At 37.6% G+C, this 18,153-nt stretch overlaps 1 protein-coding gene across 5 annotated transcripts in view; it reads left to right on the top strand.

The window, feature by feature from the left end:
• LOC101396490 (protein FAM228B) overlaps positions 1–18,153 on the top strand; it is a 24,247-nt gene extending 6,094 nt beyond the window's left edge. For all 5 annotated transcript variants that reach the window (XM_087437089.1, XM_087437092.1, XM_087437093.1 and 2 more), the window contains exons 3-10: positions 997–1,065; positions 2,768–2,959; positions 3,604–3,684; positions 6,475–6,562; positions 6,657–6,813; positions 12,647–12,754; positions 15,355–15,485; positions 17,845–18,153. In XM_087437089.1, the coding sequence (XP_087293215.1) occupies positions 997–1,065; positions 2,768–2,959; positions 3,604–3,684; positions 6,475–6,562; positions 6,657–6,813; positions 12,647–12,754; positions 15,355–15,451 (792 nt within the window). In that variant the 3' untranslated portion in view covers positions 15,452–15,485; positions 17,845–18,153. The remainder of the gene's footprint in view (positions 1–996; positions 1,066–2,767; positions 2,960–3,603; positions 3,685–6,474; positions 6,563–6,656; positions 6,814–12,646; positions 12,755–15,354; positions 15,486–17,844) is intronic.

Below are 18,153 nucleotides of genomic sequence, written 5' to 3'. Positions count from 1 at the left end.
TTGAGAACAGCAGATTTGCCAGGAATAGCAACTACGTGAGGCAAAAAGAACAAAGAAAATGAATTTGGAGTTAGACACATTTGAGTTGAAATTCTGGCTCACTGCAATATTTTCTAGGCTTCTAGTTGTTGCTTAACTCCCATGAGCCTTAATTTCCTTGGGTGTTAATAAGAAAGGTTAGTTCTTAGATTTTGAGATTTCATTTCTCTGTTCTAGAAACAAGTAGTGGAAATGAAGACAACTACTTCCAATGACAGTTAATTTGAGAATATTTTATTTTTTGTGTAATTATGAGAGGATTTCAAAGGCCTATCACAAACGTCTCCAACTTTGAGCATGTTTTTTTTTTAATTTAATAATTTTTCATTGTGGTAAAATATATATAGCATAAAATTTGCTATTTTTAACTATTCTTAAGTGTATAATTCAGTGACATTAATGACATTCACATGTATGCTAGAAATTAACCTCTTGTATTTTCTGACAGATATTTAATTGTGGAAGATTTGTTATAAAAATGGAAAAAATTAATGTTATGAACTATTTCCTGAAGACTGTGTTGCTTTAAAATCTGAAAATGTGATTTGTTCATTAAAAATTATTATTAATATTTGATACCTATAATGCCTAAATGAATTCAAATAGAGGCCTGATTATATCTATTTTGACCCATGAAGGTACAAGCATTTTATAGGATGTGAACAAAGATGGGTTCTACCTACCATGTGACTCTGGGCAAGTCATCTGACCATGCTCGGACTCAAAACGTCTGTGACCTGAGTTATTTTTTTGCCCTAGAATGAACTGTATCTGAGAGCAGAAAGATTCAAATACTCTTAAAAAAGTACTTGATGATATGACTTGAGGTAGAAAAACCGGATTTACAGAGAACTTTCCAGGGATATGTCTGTCACATAAAACATTATGAGTCCAGGTAGTATTAATAACTTAACTTTTTTAAGATTTGATTTTCAAAATTTTACCCTGTTATTTCAGGTATTAGCTAAAGAAGATATTGATGCAGCTACTCAATCAATATTATATAGAGAAAATTATATAATTAAGGTAAGAATTGGCTACGAAATGTATGTCAAAAATTAAATTTTGTTGTTCTATTTTAGATGTAATGCATCATCATCATAAAAATTTTAGAAAATATAGAAAATGGAAAGAATTAAAAACACTTATTAGCCCCTAGGATTAACCTTAAGAGATCTTTGAGATTGCTCTAATTGACTTCCTCTCGTCCTGTTCTTTGTGGGGATTCTTGCACAGATAACTTACAAGAGTTTCCCCCTACTCATTTGTTCCTTCTTCTTAGTGGGGCTTCTGTGGAGTCGTCATGTATGATTAAGAGCTTTAAGAACTGTTATTGGAACATACTGACCAATTATTACTCAGGTTTACATTAGTAAGAACAAGGCTTTAACTGTAGCAGGATGGGCATAATTATCAGACACAGCAAATGGCTATGTGAAGTATACCAAACACTGGGGTAGGTCATCTGTTTTTGTTTTGAAGAATTTCCTTTAAATTTGTTTAAAAAGGAAAGGAACTATTCATTGAGAATGGTTGAAGTGTGCTATGACCTGAAGTTAGAGAGAATCTCTCAGGATTCTTATATTTTACTTTTTTCATTATGAATTTCATGTTGTTGATCCTAGTAATCACATTATTTCATTTGCTAGATGAAAGGTAGATGAGCAGTTTTGGTGAGAATGATTTAGTTTATAGTCTAAATCAGGCATTTTCTTTGCAGGCTACTTGCCATTTGGACCAGATTGTGCTACACTTCTGCCTCTTTACTCTTGTCTTTTTTTTTTCCCCATAGAATATTTTTCTTCCTCATTCTCTGCTATCCCTTCTCTTCCTAGATAACTCCTCATTCTTTAAGGCTCATCCCAAATGTCTCCCATTTTAGAAGTCTTTTTTAAAAAGTTTAATCATTTTTTTCCCATTGTGGTAATTTGCTATTTTTAATGATTTTTAAGTGTACAGTTCAGTGACATTAATTACATTCACATGTTGTGCAACCATCATCACTATTTCCAAATAGATGGATGTTGTGCAACCATCACCACTATCTACTTCCAAAACTTTTTCATCACCCAACCAAACTTTATTCTCATTAAGTAATAACTCCCCATTCCTCCCTCCCCAAGCCTCTGGTGACCTCTAATTTACTTCTGTCTCTATGAATTTGCCTATTCTAGATATTTCATATAAGTGGAATCCTACAATATTTGTCCTTTTGTGTCTGGCTTGTTTCACTTAGCATATTGTTTTCAAAGTTCATCCATGTTGTAGCATGTGTCTGAACTTCATTCCTTTTTATGACTGTATAATATTCCACTATATGTATCTACCACATATTGTTTATACATTCGTTGATGGACACTTGGGTTGTTTCTACCTTTTGGATATTGTGAATAATGCTGCAATGAACATTGGTATACAAGTATCTGTTTGAGTCCCTGTTTTTAATTCTTTTATATATATATATATATGTATCTTGCTATATTGTCCCTCCTCCCATTGCTTTGTAGATTTGTTTTGTAGTCTGTCCCTCCAGGGAGAGCAGCATGTTATCTAATTTACCTCTGTGTTCCTTGTTTCCAGTATAGTGTGTATCACACAGTGGAAGCCAAATAAATGGTTGAATTAATGAATGACTTTGTTAGTTATTGTTAGGAATGTAAATGAAGTTTAAATTTTAGAACAAGAAAGATTTAAGATAATCTATTTCTTTTCTATCATTGTTTGCTAGGAACTAGATAAGTATTTACAACATCATGACTTCTTAAATGCAAGAAGAAAAGAGATATTATATAAAAGATGGGTTGACCATGTGGCAGATCCTCTCCAGAAGAAAATTATAGAAAAAGTTTGTTCACATAAGAAGATTGAAAAAAGGAGACAAGAGGAATTAGATGGTTTTTTAAAACACGTAAATAAAAAGGTACTAAGAGATCATTTGAAACCTTTTTCAGTTGGTTTAAAAACTGTGGTTATCTTTGTTCATTTATAATCATCCAAACAGCCTGCCCCTGCCCGCTCTATATATGTGTAATCTATACTCTGTTGTAGCATGTGCTATTCTTAAATCCAGGGCGTATGGAGAGGGTGGAAGAAGAGGATTAGGTCTGGATTTAAGTGTGTACATTAGAATCATTGTCCTTTGTTTTTCCCACGTAATTATTTATATATCAATCTAAAAATTTTGGACTTTAGGTTCAGGATATATATTTTTTGTTCGGGAACTCTATTTACAAAGCTATAAAATATTTCTGTTCTCCTAGCATTTTAAAGAGATCTGCGATGTTTGATTTAGTAAGCATTTAAATACAAATTCCCAAATCTTTTAGTGTTCTAACATTCTTTATTAAAATCTTGCAAATTTTAAGTAGATTCCTTCTGTCACTATAATATTTATTACTTGAATAAATTTAATTTCAAATTTGGTCTTCCCTTCCATTTTGCATTTGTCATTGATGCCATTTCAAAGCTTAAGAATGGAACTGTGTATTTAAGTTGAGTTCTGTTATGCTCGAAATTAGTTGTGCACGTCTTGTTCTTACGTGTGGTTTTGTTTCCTTCCTATAGGGAAATGCATTTGCAGAGCACTATGATCCAGAAGAGTATGATCCTTTTTATATGAGCAAAGAGGACCCAAATTTTCTGAAGGTAGGATAGATTTTTATTTTGACTTTGGTATTATGTGGTTGGTTTTTTTGAGCAGCCCCAATATATGAGTAGTCCTTTAGTGATTCCTTAAGAATGCAGTAATATCTTAAGAATAGTTTCCCATCTCCATATCTTAGAAAGGAACAAAAAAGTCAAAGTCTAAAGTAAATTAAACCTCTATAAAGTTTGCAAATATTGTATAATAATTGGGTAATAGGTAATGTTTAAAAATTTCATAGACTTCTAGTTTGTTACAAAAGTGATATATTTTCATGATAAATGAGAAAATCTATTTTAAATAAAGATAAAAAAACACTCATGATTCTATTACCCAGTATGAACTCATTAATATTTTTCTGTTTATCCTTCAAGACTTTTTCTATATGTAGGTGCATATGCACATTTTTATTTTACAGAATTGGGATTATACTCTACATTAGGTTTTATAATTTTCTTTTTTTCCCCTCAATAGTTTATGATTTGCTTCTTTCCTTGGTCAATAAATTTAAATACATAATTTTAAGTATTGCATGGTATTCTATTATTAATAGCAGTTAACTTGCACTGAAGGCTTAACTAAATGTTAGGACTTTTTTCTTTTCATTTTATTTCATCTTCATTGCTATCATGTGAGGTAATTTACAGATGAGGCAAGTGAGGCACAGATAGGTTAAGTTACTTGTTCAAGGTCACACAGCTGTAAATAGCAGAGCAGAGATGTGTTTCTAATCATATATGGTATCTTGCTATAACATCTTTTTTTTTTTTTTACATATTCCCTATTTTAAACATCTAGATTGTTTTTGACATTATGATGAACATTCCTGTAGCTTTTTATTTCTTAATTTTTTCCTTAGGGTAAGTTGCTAGAAGTAGAATTGCTAAGTTAAAGGTTATGCATGATTTTGATTCATATTGCCAAATTGTCCTCCAGAATGGTTGTATAAATTTGCACCCCCACCAGAATCCGTTTTTCCACACTTTTGCTAATAGTGGATATTATTAAACAAAATAATATCCTTGAGTAATAGACCAGCCTTGAGTCATAGACATTTTAAACTGCTGGCATTTGCAGGCAAAGCAGGTCCTTTTTTTTTTTGCCAAATTGGGGTGTGTGTATATGCTATTTTCCCTGTTTTTATAGGTGAGAGTTAAACTGAGAGTTTAGAGTTAGAGCCTTAGATATACTAACTAGTAACATAGCTAGTAAGGGGCAGAATTGGGATTTGAAACCAGATCTTTTTGATACCAAAATTCCATTCTGTTCTTTTGCCATGCTGCCTTTCTAAGCTGACAGGTGACCTCTTAACGTAAGCTGAGTACTGTGAAGTTACAGCAGCAGTTCTCAAAGTGAGGTGCATAGACCTTTGTGAGCCCCGAAACCCTTTTAGGGGGTCCATTAGGCCAAATCTTTTCATGATAGTGCCAAATATTATTTGTCTTTTTCATTGTGTTGACATTTGCTCTGATGTTGCAAAAGCAATGGTGGGTAAAACCGCTGGTGCCTTAGAACAGCTTAAGTCAATTTCACCAAATTGTACTGGTAGTCTCATATTCTTCATTGCCATGCACTCACAGTAAAAAAAAAAATTCCAATTTCACTTCAGAATGCCCTTGACCAAACAGTAAAAATTATTATTAAATCTTGCTTTTTGAGTATACATCTTTTTAATATTCTGTGATAAAATAGAAAGTATGCAAAGAGCACTTTCTGCATACTGAAATACAGTACAGTTGTTTGAACTGTGAGCTGAATTGGTTGATTTCTTTTTCATGGAACACCATTTTTACTTGAAAGAATGACTTTCAAACTATGGTTATTAAGTCTTGGGTATTTGGCAGACATTTTCTGGAAAATTAATGAAGTGAGTCGTGACTTCAAGAAAAACAACTGACAATATTTGTTGCCAATGATAAAAATGTGAGCTTTTAAGCAAAGAATTCAAATTTTGGAAAAATCATATTCACTATCATGAATGTGACAGTATCCTAATACTCAAAGAGTTTACTGATGAGATTAGTAATGATATTAATGAATGTGATTATTGTATAATGAAATGTATTAACATTTGGAAGATCTCACATAACTCAGTGATCCAATTTTTTCCAAACAACCAATTCATGACATGGATAAAAGATCCATTCAACATTCAGGATAGGCCACTGGATTTTAATGTAGCAGAGTTTGAATAACTTATTGATATGGTTTCAGATTCCACATCATAACTAACCTTTAAGAAACTACCACTCAAGGGGGGCCGGCCCAGTGGCGTAGCCATTAAGTGCGCTCGCTCCGCTGCAGTGGCCCGGGGTTTGGATCCCGGGTGCGTACCAACTCACCGCTTGTCAAGCCATGCTGTGGTGGTGTCCCATATAAAGTGGAGGAAGATGGGCATGGATGTTAGCCCACGGCCAGTCTTCCTCAGCAAAAAGGAGGATTGGCAACAGATGTTAGCTCAGAGCTAATCTTCCTCACAAAAAAAAAAAAAAGAAAGAAAAAAAAAAGAAACTACCACTCAAAAAGTTTGGGTGTAGTGTTTAAGAAGAATATACACAATGATCTGAAAAGGCTATTAAAACAAGAACTAAACATGGCTGGAGGGCCTTGCTAAGAGATGTGTTGGAGTGCTTCCATCTCTTTGTAATGTGTTAAATATATATCATGGTTAGACTGCCATTAGTTTGTAGATACTGTATTCTTATTTTTCTGGCATAAGAGCCATACATGGATGCTTAAGATAGACTGAAAAGACCTGCAACACAGTCCTCAAAGAAGTGCTTTTCTTGTAGGTTACCATCCCACCATTTCGTGACCCTTTGAAAAAGGCACAATATGACAAAGATGATGAAAAGAGAACTCTTCTTCAGTGTGAGACTGGTACTTAGTTCCTAATTGTTATATGATTTCATAACCCAAGAGCAATGGGAGTTGCATTTAAGGGTACTAATTTAGGTTACTAATCTTCCTACAGGCAAAATATATACAATGAAAGAATTTAAAGAGGTTGAGAAGGCCAAACTGCATTCCAGATTTCCAAGAATTTCTACTTCAAGGCACTTTATGACTCCAAATGAGTGGCTTAAACTGCCTACAAGCTACATAGAAAGTGAATTTTGTAAAAGGAGCAGGTAATGGTTAATATAATAGAAATTATGGAACCTCTTGGAATTTGAAAACTTTTTCTTGAGACAGTGATATAAATTTTGTCATAGTTAGGATTTTTTTAAATTTCATTTTCAAAGAGAAATCTACTATAATTCTTTTCTTTGTTCCTCTGTATGCAATGTTTCTTTTTTCTTGGGTACTTTCAAGATTTTCTCTTTGTCCTTGGTTTTCATTAGCTAGACTATGACGTGTCTAGGTGGTTTATTTTTTTTCCCTTTCTTTCTGTTTATCCTGCTTAGGGTTCTCAGAGATTCTTGTACCTGTGGTTTTATGTCTTTCATTATTTTGGTGGAAATTCTATGGCATTATCACTTCAAATATTTCTTATGCCCCATTCTTTCTGGGGTTTTTTTTCTGTGACTCCAATTATATGTATGTTAGGTCATATGATAATGTCCCATACCTCTATAGCGCTTAGATACTCTGTTCTTTTTTTTTTAACTTTCTTTTCTATTTGTATTTCAGTTGGACAATTTCCACTCACCTATCTTTACGTTCACTGACTCTTTCCTCAGCTGTGTTCCATCTATTTATCAGCCCATCAAATGAGTCTTTCCTTGGCTGTGTCCCATACTGAAGGGCCTATCAGAGGAATTCTTCATCTCTGATGTGATGATTTTTATTTTTAGCATTTCCATTTGATTTTTTTACATAGTTTTCATTTCTCCTGAAATTTTCCATCTGTTCATACATGTTGTTCACCTTTCTAGTAGATTCTTTAACATATTACTCATAGTTATTTTAAATTCCCTATCTTATAGTTCCAACATTAGGGTCATTTCTGAATCTGGTTCTGTTGTTTGTTTTATCTCTTGACAGTGGGTTACTTTGTCTTGCGTTTTTTTTGCATGTCTTATAATTTTTGATTGAATGCCAGATATTTGATTGAATGCCAGATATTTGAGGTTATTTTGTCTTGCTTTTTTTGGCATGTAATTTTTGAATGAATGCCAGGCATTAGAAATAGAAGAACAGTATAGACTGAGTATTTATGTCTAGAAACGGATATGCCTCTTCTTCTGTCAAGCATTAGTGTGGAGAATTGGGCTTATGTAGTCAGAAGTTGAACTGGGTTTAGGTATTATTATTGCTATTGTTACCTTCAGTGCACTACAGGCTTCAAATGCCTCTAGTGGTAGGCTACTGTTACCTTGTGTTTAGGGTGGGGGCTAGGATGCCCAGAGGGATTTTCTCAAGTGTTTCTGCTTTCCCTTCAGGTTTGGGCTCTTGCTTCGTCTCCAGAAGTATACTGCTGTTGCTTGTGGCTAGGCTTATAGTGGGGGCAGAGGAATGTTCTCTTTTTTCCTTTCCAGCTTCAGTTTTAGGCAAGCCCTATATGCTTGGGCCTAAGGAGTAGGGCTGTCTTAGAGTTACTTTCCCTTCTCCCTGTGGCAGCCAAACTCTGTCTTGTATCTGTGGTTGTTCTTAGATGGTAGTTTCCTGCCCCTCTTCCAATAGTAGCAGAACTCTGCTTGGTATGGGTATAGGATTCTGGGCCCAAGGCAGTTTCTTGCCCCTCCCCCTGGGACAGAGGATTTTTGCTTCTATCCCTGTCCTAGTAGCAGTGGATCCTTGCCTCTGCTCTGGGTGTAAGAGGATTTCCCACCCCTCCTCCAGAGGCAGACAGGTTTTGCTTTTATTCCTCTCCCAGAAGCACTAGATATTTGCTTGTTGTCCTAGAGGAAAAAGAGTTTGTTTCCTTTCCCCCAGCAGCTTAAGGCTTTTGCTTTGTAGGAGGGAAGGGTCCAGGGAAGTGGGTAGGGTTCTGCACTTGTTTATCTTTGCCACTGATGGGGGCTGTCTCTGGTTTTCTGCCCTGTGCCCAATCTTAATATGTCTTTCATATTTCCCATCTCCTTACGTAATTTCTTTGGATATATTTTTCACTTTACTAGTTCTTTCTTCACTGTGTTGAATATTAAAATTTTTAATTTCTTAAAACCCCCACCCCCACCCATATGCTTGTTCATTCCTGATAGGCTTTTATTGCTTTCTTATCTTAGTGATTGGATCCTTTTTTTCTTTAAACATTTTATACATTGCTATACTACATTCTATATCTGATAATTCCAAATTCTGTATTCCTTGGGGAACCTAAATCTATTGTTTTTCCCTGCTGACTCTCAATTATAATGGTTTGCTTTCTCATATGCTTAGTGAATTTTATGAGTTAATTACATGACTTTATTTTTAGGTGTCCTATTGGCCTAAATTGGGAAAGCTTTCCTACATAAAGGATTTGCTTCTGTTTCTGCCTCTGCTGGTAGCTGGGAGGCCGTCAGCCTGGGCCCACTTCAGCTCCCTTCAAAGGTCTAGGCTCAGTATGGCAGTCTCAAGTTTAGTGTCCTCACCTTATAGCTGGTGCAGGGCTCATTACCCTGTTAACTCTGTTACTGGCATCTGCCCTTAGGGGTATTCCACCTGCCACTGCCGCCCACCACATGGCCCCAGCTTCCCACACCTCTAGCCTCTGCTAGGTTTGTGTGAGTGTGTGATTCTTCAAGACCTCCTCTATCTCTTGTGAGACTAGTGAGGCCTCAAAGATACACTAGATACATTCTATCCAATGTCTAGTTGTTGGGAGTGAGTGGGTTCCCTCAAAGCAGTGCATTTCCAAGGTATACACAGGCATGGATAGTTTTAAGGGACTTAACTTCCAGATTCTGAAGTCTATATGTACTCTTTCCAAAAACTGATCTGCCTGAGAACAAGCCTGTATTCATATCACTTCTTATCCCACTTTTTAAAAGAAAAGTGTATACCTTTCAACCTGGGTGTAAAAAATTCTAGGGTGCCAAATAAAGGGGTAAATAAAAATATTGGCTTTAGAGAGACTTTCTTTAATGATGAAGCAAGGAAACTCAACCCATAGGTCTTCCTGTATTTCCCTGTCATATATAATTTATTTTACTTTAATTAATAATTAATAAATTGATTAATTTAAAGGCTTGCTTTAGAATCGGAGTACTTGGTCTGTGTTGGGCTGCTCTGAATTTGGGATAGTTGAAGCCATATAATTTATTTATTTATTTATTTTATTTTTTTTGTGAGGAAGATCGGCCCTGAGCTAACATCCATGCTAATCCTCCTCTTTTTGCTGAGGAAAACCGGCTCTGAGCTAACATCTATTGCCAATCCTCCTCGTTTTGTTTTCCCCCAAAGCCCCAGTAGATAGTTGTATGTCATAGTTGCACATCCTTCTAGTTGCTGTATGTGGGACGTGGCCTCAGCATGGCCGGAGAAGTGGTGGGTCGGTGCACGCCCAGAATCCGAACCTGGGCCGCCAGTAGCGGAACGCACGCACTTAACCGCTAAGCCACGGTGCCGGCCCAAAGCCATATAATTTAGTGATGCTTCTTTTAAATATAACTGTAATGTTTTGTAGGACTGCCAAAATTTTCAACATACACTGGCTGTAATCTTCAGATAACAGTTTTATGTGATTGCTTTCAGATTTGGTATGCTTTATTCAATATGGTGATTATAATCTATTTTATCAAATAATATCCTAAAATTTTCATTCCTAGTAAGGCCAATACTCATTTTATTTTATCCTAATGAAGCTGATATTTTAAAAATCTCCTATTAACAAGAAACAAACATTTAGGGGCCGGCCCCGTGGTGTAGCGGTTAAGTGTGTGCGCTCCGCTGCTGGCGGCCTGGGTTTGGACCCCGGGTGCACACTGACGCACTGCTTGTCAGGCCATGCTGTGGCGGCGTCCCACGTAAAGTGGAAGAAGATGGGCATGGATGTTAGCTCAGGGCCAGTCTTCCTCAGCAAAATGAGGAGGATTGGCATGGATGTTAGCTCAGGGCTGATCTTCCTCACAAAAAAAACAAAAAGAAAAAAACATTTAAACTTATAATGAAAAATTGTAGGTGTCAACTTTAAAATGTGCAAGGGGTTATGTTGTTTTTCAAAATTCTTTTAAGGAGTATAGAAACAAAACTGTTTGAAGATCACTGCCTCGGAGCTCCTAGTCAGCCATTATTATGTATATTATACTTTTTGTTCATATATATATATACACACACACACACACATCATATATATATATATATATATCTTTACATGTACTGTAAATTCCTTGAGGATAGTAATTGGGTGGCACAAAGTCAGTATTTTTTTTATGAACTAATGAGTGATGATTAGATATGGTGAATAGGGAGAGAGGTGGTCAAAGAATTCCCTGATGTTTTAAGTCGAGGTCACAGGGAGGATGGAGGTGCAATTAGCAGAAGAGGGAACACAGGAGGAGCAGATTCAGAAAGGCAGTTGATGAGTTCATTTTTGTTCATGCTGAGTTTTATATATGGTGTAAAGACGTATTACAGGTTGTTGGAAAAGTGAGACTACAGCTCAAGAGAGAAGAGTATTTGAGGCTGGAGAAATAAAGAGTTATTCACTTTGGAAATGAGACTACAAGCATAAGAATAGATTAGATAGGGTGAGGAGAGAATACTAGGAAAAAGAAAAGACTGAGACCAAAGGTTATACTATAAAATTTAGGCGGTGGGAGAAAGAAAAGGAGACAGAAGAAGCAGTCAGTGATTTGCCACAGATGTCAGGATAGGAAAGAGCGACAAGAAAGGTCAGGCACTATGCCAAATGCTTTGGAGTATAGAGAACTGAAAAGAAGCCACTGGATTTGGTGACTAAGGACAGTACTGCCCATACTGTTAGTTGGCTGTGAGCAAAAGGAGAGGTAGCTGAGAAGGTCCAATAGGGTAATACCCTTCTCCTCCAAACTTTTCATTATCCTTGGGTCCCCTTACTATTTACTCTCATTCTCAAGGTTCTGCCCCAAGACAGCCTTGCCTAAAGAAAGTTCCTGCAGACAAATGACCCACTGCATTAGCCCTTCTCAGATATATTAACACAGGAAAGCCTTCTGTCCTCACATTAATAATGCTTTATACACTAATCTAGATGTTTGCCATACCCATTTCTTTTCTTTTACTCAAAGCATATTTCAAATTCCACATTCTCTAGGAAAACCCATTCTAATTAAATCAAGGTCAGACTGATCCTTTCCATTAATTCTTTGTGTGGGCATTTGCATGCTGGGTGTACTGAGTATGTTAGTTAGGATAATAGCCGGGGCTCTTGGTTTCTTGAATCCACCCTAGAAAAGGATTTATTTATTGGGGATTTGTATTGCTCACAGAATCATTGGGAATTTTTAAGAAACAGGGCTGTGTTTCAGGAAAAACTCCCCAAATCACAGTATAGAACTGGCTGTTGAGGGATGTGTTATTTCTGCTATGATCAGGAAGCTGCAGAATTAGGAAGCTGCTGTTCCAGCTGTTTGCCTCAGAGCCACACTAGCTCTGCTATAATCTGTGCCAGAAAAGTGGATGCTCCCCACAGGGCCCGTATCACCTTTCCAATCAGCTCTTGAGCGGGGGCAAGACTGGAGGGATCTAAGGCACCTATCTGCCACCTACGGCAAGGGAGACTGGGAAATGGAGCGTTTGGGTTCTCTCTGGGAGAAGCATTTTACATTTATGCTTGTAAATGACAGAATCTCTAAGGCTTCTTTTTACATTAGAGTATAAGCTCCTAGTGGATAGGGAGTACTTTAAACTTTGCCTAGCTGATTGTACGTTCTCAGTAAATATAAACCAATCTCCATCATAGTTTCAGCAACTTTTAAACACCCAAGAATGCACACCAGTTTGAAGTAATAGTATTTTGGACAATATACATAGCAGTCAATGTATAACAATAATTTCTGTAAAAATATAAGCTAGTATTGTTTTCAAAACATCCTCATACATGTTATCTTGTTAAAGGTTAAAAGTGAAAGTGAATTTTAACGATACTAGTTGTGATTTGAAACCCTCGGCAAGAGCTCCTCGTCTTCTGGAATCTCAGGAAGAAGAAAAAGCAGTGATTTACAAGTAAGCCTATTATTCCATAGCTTTGCTCTTCTTTCATTTAAGCTGCTTGGCTGTGTTTCTACCCACTATCATCCTTTTAAGTTGCTGAAGTCAGTGCTGAGGCGTACACCACTCTTGTGGCATGACATCAGGCATCTCCTGCCACTGTGTCTGAGTGAAGTGGCAACTTTCCTCAGCTTTTTCTGATTTTAAAGAACAAGTAGCTAACACATTCAGAAATAACGAGCACAGACACAGAAAAAATTGTTAGCAACTCATATTAAAGTTAAAATTAGGAGATTTTTAATTGAATTGGAGCAGTAAAAATAGAATTTTGGACTAGTTTTGGTGGGTAGTAGCTGTTAGAATATTGTACCCAGAGTGAAAAGATGTTATAAGCAGAGAAGTGGTACATACTACTGTGCATATAACAAGGGAAATCATCTCAACTAGTTATGGAATTAAAAGTAAGAGATTTTTCTACATAGTTACATAACTTGTTAACTATCTGATTAAAAGTAATGAGATCACACAGCCATTGCTGAAGGGATAAAATGGTGCAGCAACTTTGGAAAACACATGGGCAGTTTCTCAAAATGTTAAACATTAAATTACCATGTGATCCAGCAGTTCAACTCCTAGGTTTCTACTCAGGAGAAATGGAAACATACATCCACATAAAGACTTGTACATGAGTGAGTGTTTATTATTATTCACAATAGCAAAAAAATAGAAACAACCCAAATGTTCATCAACTGGTGAATGGATAAACAAAATGTGGTACATCAATACATAGAATATTATTTGGCAATTAAAAGGAAAAGAAGTACTGATACATGCTACAACATGGATGAACTTCAAAACTATTATACTCAGTGAAAGAAGACAGTCACAAATTTGATTCTATTTATATTTACAGTCATGCATTGCTTAACGACTGGGATACGTTCTGAGAAATGCATCATTAGGTGATTTGTCATAGAGTGTACTTACACAAACCTACATACCTAGGCTATATGGTAATAATCTTATGGGGCCACTATTGTATATGTGGTCCATCATTGACCGAAACATCGTTATGTGGCACGTGACTATATATGAAATGTCCAGAAAAGGCAAATCTGTAGAGACAGGAAGTAGATTATTGGTCACCTAGGGCTGGGTTTAGGAATGGAGACTAATTATAAATTAGCATGAAGTTTTTGGAGGACAGAAATGTTCTAAAATTAAATCATGGTGATGGTTGCACAACTCTGTAAATATACTAAAAATCATTGATTTGTATACTTAACGTGTAAAATTTATGGTGTGTAAATTATACCTAAGTAAAGCTGTTAATAATAATTAAAAAGAACCTAGCGAGGCAGAAGATAAATGAGCTTATACATGTGATGTCATTTAGGAGGTTGGCCTACAATTCTCTGTTCCTAAAAAGCCTCAAAGTAAGCTGCAGGAGTTTCCCTTTCCTTTTTCTGAAGAGGCTCAGAATTTAATGAATAAACACAGTGTGGCAGAAGCGGGAGGGCTGTTAGAGATGCTTGATGCTGGCATGGCCAGCAGAGAGAACTAATTACCTCAGGAGGATCTTAGTGATGTAAAGTAGAAACAGATGACTGTTAGAGATGGAGCTGGCGACCGTGGAATCCTCAGGTCTTTGAGGTGTGGTTTAACAATTTGCTGCTTTTTGAATTAGAGCTGAAATTGAGAGATAATAGGAAGTATTGAAAGTAAGCCCTGTTCACTTGGTATCAGAAGGTCTTAAAAGATGGAATGAGGGGCCGGCCCGGTGGTGTAGTGGTTAAGTTCACGCATGCTCCGCTTCGGTGGCCCAGGGTTCGCAGGTTCGGATCCCGGGCTCTGACCTATGCACTGCCCCATATACAAAATAGAGAAGATGGGCACAGATGTTAGCTCAGGGCTAATCTTCCTCAGCAAAAAGAGGAAGATTGGCAACAGATCTGTCACCTCAGCGCCAATCTTCCTCACCAAAAAAAAAAAGATGGAATGATTCAGAACCACTCTTGTGTACTAGGTTCCAAAAGAGTAAGTTCCTCTACAGTCCCTAACTGCTGTGGTCTCACACAGACTTGTTTGGGTCAGGTTTTAGGATAAACACCTTAATCCTATTTAATTTCTATATATGGTATAAAAGGAGGGGTTTTGTCCTCAAATACCGCTTCCAGCTGAGTGTGACCTAGATATGAAGGAAAACATTGCATTGTTGGAGTACCTAGGGGCTTATATTTTAGACTAGAGGCTTAAGTTTATGAGCTTCCCGTGGAAGAAGGAGGAGGAAGATTCTATTCTCTTCCATGAATTAGGGAAGCATCCCAATTATGGCATCAGGGGTAGAAAAGGCATATTTGTCTTTGGCAGATAGTCCTTCCCAGGGAAGGCACAATAGACACCTCTATGAGGGGTCATTTATACTGAAGGACCCTCACTGAGCTGTTTGATTAAGCAGCAAAGAGATTTCAGATGAAAATATTACTAGAGGAAGGTAATGCTATTTATTTGGGTTTCTTTTTCATAAAAATGTATAAATTCATATAGAACTCATCAGCTTCAAATATTAAATGCTATAATTGAGTTGATAGTTAAGAAAATTCTTTCCTTTCCAGTTCCTCCCTACAGAAACAAAGGGTCATCCTTTCTGGAAAAAGAACCTCTGTGTTATCAGGAGGGAAAGAATCCAAGTCCCAAAGAAGCCAGCTCTGAAGGGCACTTTTCTTCCTTGAAGCTCAGCCAGGAGGTAGAAAAGGATGAGGACCAGGATGCGATGAGAGCTGGGGTAGTCCCATTTTGCAGTACACAGGCAACAATTGCTAATACCAAAATCTGAGCATCTGGAAACTTCTGTGTATGGCAGGCTTCCAGGAAGAGAGGAGGCAGTGGATACCACCCCCCCGCCCCAACCAAATAAAGTAGGGAGAGAAGGGGGAAAAGTGTTTTCTTTAGTCAGAGGGAATGGAGAGAGTTGCCCCTGGGAGCTACACAATGGAGCTGCCCTCTGGTGGGTGACTGTAGGATTTCCCTAGCTTCCTCTCCTGAGTTTTTGCCCTTCTTCTATCTCTACCATCTGTCTACCATTTACCAGTTATCACACCCAAGCCAGGCCCAAAATTTTGTTCCCCTTATTTCAGCCAAGACAGGTAGAAAATTTTCAAAGGACTGTGTACCAAATTTAAGAACTAAAGTAAAAGCCCCCAAATTTAAAATGTAAAATGTATAGAAATATAGATGTTCACAGAGCACAGATTTCTCATCCTGAGGTAACTGCAGTTAAACTTGGTGGCCATTTGACTGGTCTAGCCTAGCTGACTGCTCCCAGGTCTAGGTGCCACTTTTCTCCTTCAGTTCTTGTCTCCACACCCTGTATCCCAAGGCTCTGGAGTATAGCTTCTTTTAGGAGTGGCTTTGGAGGAGAAATCACAGCCCACCCTCCCCATCTCTCAGTTAGAAATCAGTATGGGAATGGTTTGTTAGTCTGAGTATACAGTTAATCTTTCCATCTTTCTTCTTTTCTGGCTGTCTCCATTTCCCCACTCCTACCCCTAAAGGAAAGGGGAGCTTCTTGTTTTACTTACTCATGGAAAATGTATTAAAACTTTATTTTGTGGTTTAACTCCTTTTACTGTTATGTTTTAATATCCTCCCACATGCTTGCTTGCTTGCTTTCTTCATCAAAATTTTAACAAGCACCTACTCTGAGACAGGCAGTGTTTGAGGGGCTGGAGACAGTAAAATAGATAAATCTCTGATCTTGAGGAGCTTACCTTAAACAAACAAATATATAATAGTAATAAGTGCAGTGAGGAAAATAAAACAGGTAAAGTGGGGCAGGAAAACTACCCTAACAGAACAGGTTTAAATGGACAGCAAGGAAAAAAAATTTAAGTTACTTTATAATCATACCCCACAAACCCTCCTATGTATTGTAACAGTTATAGGTATCTTGAATTTAACCAGCTCCAAACAGGATTATTCCTTACTTTTGCACTTTTGCCCCTCTTCCTGCCAAACCTGCCTTCCCTCCGAATTTCCCCTAGTTCAGTGAGTAGGACCATAATCCAACCAGGACCCCTCAGGACAAAGGTCTAGGAGTCATCTTTGATTTCTTGCTTTCACTCACCTCCCATGTCTAATAGGTAAAGAGCTCTGTCGGTTTGTTCACTTCTCAGTTCCTCACTACCACCACTGGTTCAAGCCTCTGTGATCTTACCTGGCCTAGTGTACTAGCCTCCTAATTGGTCTCCCTGCTTCTGCTCTCGCCCTTGTATAACCAGTTCTCCATGCAGCAGGCATATTCTTTTAAACACACCAACCTCACTCCCATCTCAGGCTTTTGCCTCTGCCAGTCCACCTGCCTGTGACACTCTTTCCCCAGATCTCTCCATGTCTCACTCCCTTACTTCACTCAGACCTCTGCACAAATATCTTTTCAGAAAAGGCTTCTCTGACTTCTCTACTTAAAATAGTCCCCCTCATCCATTCCCCTACCCTCCCTACTCCCTTTACCTGAAGAGGTGGGGTCCAGGACTCAAATAGAGGGCAGGACAATCCATCTATTGTAAGAGGAAGGAAGGCAGAGGATATATCATGGATATAGATGAAGCTCACTTGGTGAATTCTGTGAAGGAAGATTGTTTACTTCTGTTTAGTTCATTTTCTCAGTGAAGTGAGAATGTCATCCATCAGCTGATAGTGAAGGTGGAGGATAGAGATTTAGAGGTTTGCAAAGAGAAGGGAAGAAAGGAATCTAGTATTTTCTAAATCACAATAATCCTAGTGTAAATTAGCACTCCAGACATATTGACATCTGAAAGCAGGACCATAGGAGGTCTTTCAAATCATATCACACATCAGTGATCTACCCCACCTATAATAGGGTTGGCTCTGTCCCCACTCTCTGCATGTTTCTGAATCCAGATAGAGGAGATGCTGAGGCAGGAGCTTTAGGTGGGGACCCTGCCTTCAGATGAGTCACTCAGCTCTGGCAGGAGGACTAGGCTTCGGGGGATCAGCTGAGCTAGCTGAGGAACTCTTTCTGTTCTTGTAAGGCCCTCATCCCTGTATCACACTTAACGCTTTTCTTCTGTCACCTTCAAAAGGTTTTAGCAACCAAGGAGCACACAGCCTGATCCCTGATGGTAAAAGAGGACACAAAAGAAGTCTGCTTGCAAGGAAGCCATCTGCCAGCAGGAATCACGCTGGTAGGACCGAGGAAGGCACTCAAGAATTCGGTTCTATGTCTAAGAAAAGCATCTGCAATCAACTTCACTTCATTTTTGAGTTTAGTGTCTGTATGATAATTAAGAAATGACAATACCATGTATTGACAGTTACTGCAAATGTATTTTACCCAGAAGTTAAGAAATATTGCCTGTAAGATCCAATAAAAATAATAGCTAGCTTACTGA

This window comes from Ceratotherium simum, chromosome 11 (genome assembly GCF_057802395.1).
Source record: "Ceratotherium simum simum isolate JZ-2026a chromosome 11, ASM5780239v1, whole genome shotgun sequence".
Lineage (NCBI taxonomy): Eukaryota > Metazoa > Chordata > Mammalia > Perissodactyla > Rhinocerotidae > Ceratotherium > Ceratotherium simum.
The sequence above is the reverse complement of the archived record's forward strand: the minus strand, read 5'-3'. Positions and strand labels throughout refer to the sequence as shown.